The sequence below is a fragment of the Sprattus sprattus genome (assembly GCF_963457725.1).
Source record: "Sprattus sprattus genome assembly, chromosome: 11".
NCBI lineage: Eukaryota > Metazoa > Chordata > Actinopteri > Clupeiformes > Clupeidae > Sprattus > Sprattus sprattus.
The window spans coordinates 20,654,598-20,664,597 of NC_137909.1; the positions used below are offsets into that span (position 1 = coordinate 20,654,598).

Below are 10,000 nucleotides of genomic sequence, written 5' to 3' on the forward strand. Positions count from 1 at the left end.
ATACATTGACACACACACAGTCACACACACACACACGCCCATGCGCACAGACACACGCACACGCACACACTCGCACAAGCACACGCACACGCACACACACACACACACACACACACACACACACACACACACACACACACACACACACATACGCCACCACATGTCTTTATCTCCCAGTCTACCCAGATACAGGATGGGGAAGCCCTGTGCTCTACACCTACTTCATCACCATGACAACATTGCCATCTAGTGGAGATGTTCATTACTGCTCTGCTGTTATTCCCTCCCTCAGTGGTGGCTGTTTGAAGTGTGTGCCTCAAGCTGCTACAGGGGAACATGGCATATGTTTTTCTTAAATAGCAAGAACCGCAACATGGGCTGTGTTGTACTACTTTTAAAAGGAATTCCATGGGCATTGTACATGTTTGGGGTTGAATGGGTTCCTATGTATAAGTGGTTGTGGGCTTCAGGGCTTATCTCTGTTGTTGCACATATGCTGATGGTGTGTGTGTGTGCGTGTGCGTGTGCTTGTGTGCAGATGCCAGAAGAGCAGGCATTTAGTGTGCTGGTGAAGATTATGTTTGACTACGGCCTCAGGGACCTCTTCAAGCAGAACTTTGAGGATCTGCACTGCAAGTTCTTCCAACTTGAGAGACTCATGCAGGTGTGTATGTGTGTGTGTGTTTATTGTCATAGAGAATGTGTCTGTTGTACTGTGCATGAAGGCTTTTTGTGTCCTTGAACTGTCAATTAATCTTTTTTTGATCACTGCGTTATCAGCAGGCAAAGACAAGTTTGCTGTCACTTGTTCTGCCGAGTCTTGTGTGTGTGTGTGTATGTAACACTTGTGTGTATGTATCCAGGAGTACATCCCGGACCTGTATGCCCACTTCCTGAACGTGGGTCTGGAGGCCCACATGTACGCGTCGCAGTGGTTTCTCACGCTCTTCACCGCCAAGTTCCCCCTCTACATGGTGTTCCACATCATCGACCTGCTGCTGTGTGAGGTAACCACGCCACCACCCCTCCTCTCCTCATCTCTCTCTTTCTGTCCACGTCAGAACCTCTCCTCTCCTCTCCTCCTCTCTCACTGCTTGTGGAGTGTACGTCAGAACCTCTCCTCTAATCTCCTCATCTCTCTCTATCTGTCCATGTCAGAACTTCTTCTTTCCTCATCCCTCTCTGTTCATCAGAACTTCTGTTTTTTCTCTGTCTGTCCCCATCAAAACCTCTCCTCTCCTCTCCTCTCCTCTCCTCTCCTCTCCTCTCCTATCTCTCCTGTCTGTGTGGCGACATTTTGTTTAGGAAGATAACAAATGTTTGTGGCAACGGCAAATGGTTTATGCAGATCAAAGTCCGGGATGGATAGCAAAAAACCTTGATCCTGTCAGGGGCTGGGAAGTGTTATTCAGTGACACTCACCTTGCACCATAAATTAGCAGGTGTTACATAATTAGTTAGATAAACTTTCAGAACAACTTGTTTTTTACTATCATAAAACAGTCTTTGCAGAAAAGACAGTGTGAATAAAACATTTCATGTTTTTAACAAAAGCATTGTCAAAATGTTTAACGGAGCCAAACTATTCTCATCTTTTACTGTAAGAGGTTTGTCAGCAGACAGCCCTTGCAAACCATCACCCATGTGTTTGGAGGGTTATTATGACTGTTGTGTTTATTCTGCCTGTCGACGCACCATAACCGTCCTGTAACTCTCTCTGCATCCCCCCTTTCTCTCTGTCTCTTTGAAGTGCATTTCTGTCCTCTCTGTTTGTCTGTCTGACATTTCTCTCATCTTTCATTTCACATTCACAGCTTGGATCTCTTTCCTCTTTTCTCACCCATTGTTTCTCCTCTTCTCTTTCCCCCTCCCTTGTCTCTCTCTCTCTGTCCATCTCTTTATTTTTGTCTTCTAATTTGACTGAAATCTGTTCATCTCTTTCCAGGGCATCAGTGTGATCTTCAACGTGGCGTTGGCCTTACTCAAGGTGAGACTTCTGAACTCTCTCTTTCTCTCTTTCTCTCTCTTTCTCTCTCTCTCTCTCTCTGTCACAATATCAGCTGCCATGGCGCCGCGTCTGCACAGAGATGCAGCGACACGGCTCAGCGGTTTGGCAACAGAGTCAGCCAACATATTAGTTCCATCCCAGTGCACTTCTGCATTCACAAAGCCATGGACACAGGCACTTACACACACACACACACACACACACACACACACACACACACACACACACACACACACACACAATTCTCAAAAACTCTCACAGTCTCTTTCTCTCTCTCTCTCTCTCTCTCTCTCTCTCTCCCTCACACGTACACAGTGGGTTTATCTGTGTTGTTGACTTTGCTTGTTCTTGTGGGGCTGCAGTATAGCTTCTCAGCATGAGGTCTAGCACTCGGCCAACCTCTCACTCTCTTTCTCTGTCTCTTTTACCCTCTCTCTCTTTCTCTCCCCCTCTCTTCTCGCACAGACATCTAGGGACGACCTGCTCCAGACGGACTTTGAGGGGGCACTCAAGTTCTTCCGGGTCCCGGTACCAAAACGCTACCGCTCAGAGGAGAACGCCAAGAAACTGATGGAGCTAGCCTGCAGCATGAAGGTACTCCTCCAACACCAGCACCTCACCCTCACCCTCACCCTCAGAGCCACAACTACAACTACAAACACAACTCACTCTCACAGCTACAACTACAACCACAACTCACCCTCACCCTCACCCTCACCTTCACCCTCACAGCCACAGCTACAACTACAGCTACAACTACAGCTACAACCAAAACCACAACTCACCGCCACAGCCACAGCTACAACTACAACTACAACCACAACTCACCATCACCCTCACCCTCACCCTCACAGCCACAACTACAGCTACAGCTACAGCTACAGCTACAACTACAACAACAACTCACCCTCACAGCCACAGCTACAACTACAGCTACAACTACAACTACAACCACAACTCACCCTCACAGCCACAGCTACAGCTACAACTACAACTACAACCACAACTCACCCTCACAGCCACAGCTACAACTACAGCTACAACTACAACCACAACTTACCCTCACAGCCACAGCCACAGCTACAGCCACAGCTACAACTACAACCACAACTCACCCTCACAGCTGCATTGACCCCTAATACTACCACTGCATCCATGACACTACACCCGTAAACTAGTGTACTTGAACTACTAATACTAATGCTAATACTTGAAGCCCCTGGGAACACCTTCATAGTCCCAGTGTACACACGCCACTGTATATGTCCTGCCTGCTGCACCTGAACTCCTTCCAACATTCTAAGCATCATACTTCTAAATCACAGCTGTATGTTGCCTGGCAACAACCACACACCCTATATTCACATCTACATATCCGCTTCCAAACCTACACCTGCAATCCTGGCAGCATCTACACTGGGATTTGGATAAGAGAGAATCCAGTTAATATTAGGTGTAGAAGGGTGTAGGAGACTTTGTGATCAGATCAGCCAGAGGCGGTCTGGCTCACCCCGTCATCCCCGTGTTTTGTGCTTAAGCAGCAGTTGTCACAGTCTGTTCAGTGTGTTTGATAAAACATGTTGCGTGTCGTATGTGACAAAATGATCCCAGAACAGTGAAGACAAAATATAAGTGAGCATGCCTGTGAATAAAGCTATTTTAACAGAACAGAGGGTTTGATTAATGCATCACCTATTCGATAATGGCAGCCTGATTCAAACTGTGTGTTATAAAATGTAAATGGATCTTAACTGTGGATCTAAAATCTACCTTTTCAAATCCCTTCTGTTGAATATTTCACAGGTGTCTCCTTCACTTTTTACCTCTATGGATGTTATATCTACCTTCCTTACTGGGCTGAGCTCATATCTACCGCACACTATCTGGTTTTCAGTTCAAATCCTGGCTTCTAGGCTGGGTTGGCATGGTTTCCTAATCATTGGTGGGTAATTGGAGAGTTCTGCTGTGAACCAGGTCAGATGTGTCACTGTAGCCAAACAAAGCGAAAAGATGAGTGGGGATGAAAATAGAGCCACTTTTTAAGATGGGTGTTTGGATGTGTTTAATAGGTGACCTCATGCAAAATCGGTCACTGGGCACATCACTCTTTTGTCCAGAAGGGGGCAGTGTTTTGCCATAGTTGATTTTTTTTTCTCTTCCCAGCCAGAATGGAGTGAGGAGAGTGGAGGTCAGTTTTGGTGCAGATTTTCAGCATGAGACAGACGTAATTATTCTGTACTAGAGTCGTAGCCAAGGCTCGTGAATCACACACAGACTCTCAGAGGCTGAACAGGTGTCAGTTGTACTCATCCATGAGGAGGGATAGGTTGCAGTGATTCAGTACAGGTCACAGGCGCGGCCATTCAGAACTTAGTTTTAGTCATGCCGGAAGATGAATCACCTTTAAAGTTGTCACGTACAGTAATTCTTGGAGGGAATTTATATATAGGACAGGATATGATGATAGGCATCCCTAAGCCACACCTTTCTCTACAACCATTTCAAATGATATACTGATACTTTAAAAATGATATAACATTTTGAAATTGTCTTTTGAGTTACTGAATTGCATATCATTTCTGAGCAGAGCAGGGCCATTAGAAATATGAGTCACACACAGAAGATAGCAGTAGATTCTACTCTAGGAATGTTGTTAATGTTCTTGTCTGAAGGCATTATGAATAAACACCTTTGAAGACAACAGTAGTCTGAAGAAGCAGCTCTGCTACGCTCAATCATTCCGTGGAGATAAGTCACTTCCTGTGACCTTTGACCTGACCTCTTCCGTGTGACCCCAGGTGGCAAATGGTGTCGTCAGGTCATAGGGATTAGACCAGTGAGAGATGAAGGAGAGCAGGGAGTGAGAGAGAGACGGGACAAGATATAGACCGTCCCATTTCCTGCACACTTTGCCAAGCGCCCTTGCACTCTTTTTGGGAGTATTTTTATGCATTGGTGCAGTGAGGTCACCCGCTCAGCCAAACACTGCCTCCTAGTACGTCTGAGACCAGTCTGAGTCTGAGAGAAAGAGGGCGCTGCAGTGGTCGGTGGTGGAGTTTATCACAGAAGTGGGACACGTTTCACTGCTTGCTTACCTTGAGCCTGTGAATATGGGCAGCGCGCAAGCAGCTGTCACGCGTGGATACAGCGTGATCTGGCTCTTAGACAAATATGGTCTCCACAGCCGTTTCAGCAGAGGAAGTAGCCATCGGGTTCCCTGTGTGTTTGGGTTTAGTACAGACATGGGACTCTTCTGCTGGCTCGCCCTGAGCGGCTGACTGCACGCGCACTGCGCCCTTGTGGCGGTCCAGCATGGGTGAAGTGTGATGAACATTACAGGCCTGCAGAGAAGGAGGGAGACGGGGGGCAGGGAAATGCAGGGAAAAGGAGAGGGGGATGGGATGGGAAGGTGGAGGTGACCCACTCCTGCCCTGGTTCTGTCACCTGGCTGGGAGTTGGGCTCCTGATCCAGGTGGCCGGGTCACGAGGGCAGCAGATCAGCCCCCTCTAATCCCTAGGCCATGGTACACTTAATGCTCAAATCCGCTGCCTAATGCCTCACTTACTCGGACTCAGAGTCTCAAGGGCTCACAAAGAACCTTACAATGGCAGGGCAGGGCAGGGATCCAGTGCTTTGTGCAGGTACAGCAGCTCATATGAAGGCCATTACTGCCCACTGCCTACCCACTGTCTGCCCACTGCACAGCACCAGTGGTCCAGCTGTATTCTCTGCTTTGGTCCAGAGGGTGTGCTACTGCACTGCTGCTGGTCACAGTGGGCAGGACTTATGAATGCATAGCCTGTCATTGCGTGAGTAATAGGTGCTGCTGCCAGAGATATGCTGCATCTCAGGTCGATTGCTCCTTAAGCTCCTGTTTGTTGCTAAGTCGGAGGACGCAAAGGCTGTCAGGTGAGCCGCAGTGGATCTGTGCAACAAACATGTGTCAGTTTACCTACGCGCTGCTGCTGTCAGGTAACAGGATCGTCACTCTGGTGAGGGATAACAGACGGTGTCCCCAAAAACGTCCTTGTAGTGAAGATGACATTTATGTGTGCTGCAGTGTGCCCTACTTTGCACCAAGAACACACACACACACACACACACACACACACACACTCCAGAGATAGATCTACTGACTTTTTTAGGTCACAGTTCAGTGTGTGTGCTCGTATAGACTACACCGCAAGGGTTCACACACATTTGCCTACGTAACATTAAGCCTTCTAGGAGCACAGCACACCTGTGTCCTTGAACCTGAGGCACACACCCGCAGTTTGACGTACCATATGGTTAGGGCAACATGATTTACCCTGCCATACTAATGCACGCACACGCACACGCACACACACACACACACATACAGACCAACACACAGACATATACATACAGTCTGTTATTTTTGGCCTTTCTGTTTATTGATATCTGGAGTTATGACACACACACACACACAAACACACACACACACACACACACACACACACACACACACACACAAACCTGCCTCAAAGAGGCTCCTGTGGTCCCCCATGTCTGTTAGGTGACCCCTACCACACCCATCTGCCTGATCAGAGGATCAGACAGAGAAAGAGTCAATTCACTCTCACCCTCAAAACACAGAGAGCCCATAGACACACACACACACACACACACACACACACATTCACTTTCTCTTACATTCATATAACCATGTACACTCACAAAAAGCAACTCACTCACCTGCCAGTGCACACTGAATTATGTAACAGAGTCACACACACTGAATATCAAATATATATTCTTTCCTATCTCACAAATAGTTCATATGTTAATATTCTTCACAGAAAATAGAATGCTCTCTCTCTTACTGACGTACACACACACACACACACACACACACACACACACACACACACACACACACACCTACGCACACTCACACAGATGTACACACATTCACACACATGTACACACACTGCCACGATTCTTCCACAGCTCCCAGGGGTGTGTATTAATGAGTGTGCTTACTGATGAACTCCTAATGACTGAGGAGCCTGCAGTACTCCTTCTCCTCTGATCCCTTCTCCCCTCACTTCTCCTCCCCTCCTCTCCTCTCCTCTCCTCTCATCCCCCCTCTTTCTCCTTCTCCTTCTTCCTCTCCTCTCTTCACCTCTCATCTCCATCCCCTCCTCTCTTTTCCCCTCTCTTCTCCTTTCCTTCTCCTTGTCCTTCTCCTCTTATCCCCTCTCTTCCCCCCTCCTCTCCCCTCCTCTCCTCTCCTCTCCTCTCCTCTCCTCTCATCCCCCCTCCTTCTCCTTCTCCCTCTCCTCTCTTCACCTCTCATCTCCATCCCCTCCTCTCTTTTCCCCTCTCTTCTCCTTTCCGTCTCCTTGTCCTTCTCCTCTTATCCCCTCCCCTCCTCTCTTCTCCTCACCTCTCCTTTCTTTTCTTCTCCGGTTATCTCCATCCCCTCCTCTCCTCTCCTCCTCCCCTAAACTGAGGGCAGCTTTGTTGACCAGTGGCCTTTCCAACAGGCCCACATCTGTGTCGCGCTACGGGGTGGACACCAAACCAAAAACACACACACACACACACACACACACACAAACACAGACACACACTACACACTACACACACTACACACTACACACTACACACTTTCTTTTGCTCCCTCAGAAACACACTCATTTGGCCCATTCACACACACATACACACACTCACACACTCACAGCTCGTTTGGCTACCCACACAGAAAGAGCACATTTATTCAGAGCCAGCCAATCAGAGGCTGGCTTGTGTAACACCTCTAAACATCGCGGCTTGATGGATGCTGTTGACCTGACTGGACCTCTTTGACAAGGGCCTGCTTTCTATCCCACTCCCAGAGCTCCGCAGGCTTCCTTAACCCAGCTCAGAGGCATCTTAAGAGGTCCTTTTATGACTCTGGGGGTTATGGTATCTAATTCTGTTCAGTTTTATGTAGATAATACCATTAACATTCTCTATAGATGCTCAACTCTAAGCAAAGTCTATACAGTGACGGTGGCTAGGAAAACAGAAGAAGCATTAGAGGTGTTAGCACTACCCAACCCGGAAAGGGGGGTCCGTCTTCAAAGGTTGGCTAGGAGGTAAAACGATGAGGGGGGAAAGACGTCTGCTGACTCCTATCTTGTTAGCAGCACAGTCAGTTCAGCTCCTTGTCTTTATCAAGCATCACAGTTAGTGCTTGGTCAGTTTAAAGCGGACAGACTATAAGTAGTTAAGCACCCAGCACAACACACGTACACACACTCACACACACACAGACACACAGACACACACACACGCACCATTTGCCTAAGTTAGGTCAGGAGTGCTGGCATGAATAGATTTAATGCTGTTATTATGTACTGTATGTTGCGTCTTGTTGTATTATTCTTGCAAAGAATAATCTGGTCGTACTTCCAAGTACACACATTCACTCCTCTTTTCCAAACACACACACACACACACACACACACACACACACACACACACACACACACACACACACACCTCACACACATCATAACAGCAGCACTAGCGAGAGTTATTCTATCTTGACTTTAATAGATTTCCGTCAATGGAAATTGAATTCTGGTTCTGTGGTGATTCTGTGGTGACCCCATTATGACTCTGAGGGCATGCAGAAACACACACACATACACACGCGGGTTCACACACACACAAACATATACACAGTTTTTATATACATTTGTATTTGCATAACACATTGTATTTGTGTCTTAGCCAGTGTATGGAAATCCTAGTTTGGTAGTTAGACATAACGACATTATGACATCATGCAGTGCATGCAGTAACACACACACACACACACACACACACACACACACACACACACACTCACAAACACAGTATTTGCACTTGCATAACACACATTGTATTTGTGTCTCAAACAGTGTATTGAAATCCTAGTGATACTGTGGTAGTTTAATATAAGTGTTAAAAATATATACAATATAGCAAAGAACACACAATCTAAAAGGGCTGTCGTGCTGTGAGGAACCAAAAGGCTCATATCCATCTCTCGCTCATGCCGAGTCAGGAGTGTCGTGTAAACTCTTTATCCTGCTTCCTGGTTTATTGGCAGCCCTGAGTAATACCACTCACACTCCGTGCTCAATTTGGCAGCCGGGTCTCCGGCACTCGCTCAGAAATGGCCTGCAGACAGGCTTACTCACCAGCCTGAAACCGCACCTTCAGAATTTACACATCGAGACCTGAACATGGACCCTTAAATTTGGATTCGGATTTGTACCCATTTAAACAGACACTCTAATGAACAGCCCGTACACACACACACACACACACACACACACACACACACACACACACACACACACACACACACACACACACACACATACACACACACCCACACACCCACAGCTCCAGCCCTGTCCCGTAGCTTTCAGGTTTCTGTGTTAATGGGTGCAGAGGCAAATCTCTGATAATTAAAAAGAATTGGATCAGGATGTGGAGTTGGTCATTTGGTTCAGAACCCGTATCCAAATACATATTAAACTACGCTCTAACACCGTGTGTGTGTATGTACTTGCCGCTATGTGTGTGTGTCTGCTTGTGGCTGTGTGTGCACACATGTGTGTACGTGTTTGTACGTAAGTGAGTGTGTGTACCTGTGTGGGTGTGTCTGACCACACTTGTCTTTTATGTTTCTCAGATTAGTCAGAAGAAGCTGAAGAAGCATGAGAAGGAGTACCACACCATGAGGGAGCAGCAGGAGCAGCAGGAGGCTCCCATCGAGAGATACGAGGTACAGCCAGGGCTACACACACACACACACACACACACACACACACACACACAGTAGCAGGAGGCACCCATCCAGATATACGAGGTACACCCAAGGTTCACAGCACACACACACACACACTCCCACAGCAGCAGGAGACACCCATTGAGAGATACGAGGTACACCCAAGGTTCACATCACACACACACACACACACACACAC

The 10,000-nt window shown here is 47.3% G+C and overlaps 1 protein-coding gene across 4 annotated transcripts in view; it reads left to right on the forward strand.

Moving 5' to 3' along the window:
- rabgap1 (RAB GTPase activating protein 1) overlaps positions 1-10,000 on the forward strand; it is a 98,248-nt gene that overhangs the window by 75,104 nt on the left and 13,144 nt on the right. For all 4 annotated transcript variants that reach the window (XM_080848200.1, XM_080848201.1, XM_080848199.1 and 1 more), the window contains 5 exons: positions 539-664; positions 864-1,007; positions 1,946-1,987; positions 2,474-2,602; positions 9,706-9,798. In XM_080848200.1, the coding sequence (XP_080704326.1) occupies positions 539-664; positions 864-1,007; positions 1,946-1,987; positions 2,474-2,602; positions 9,706-9,798 (534 nt within the window). The remainder of the gene's footprint in view (positions 1-538; positions 665-863; positions 1,008-1,945; positions 1,988-2,473; positions 2,603-9,705; positions 9,799-10,000) is intronic.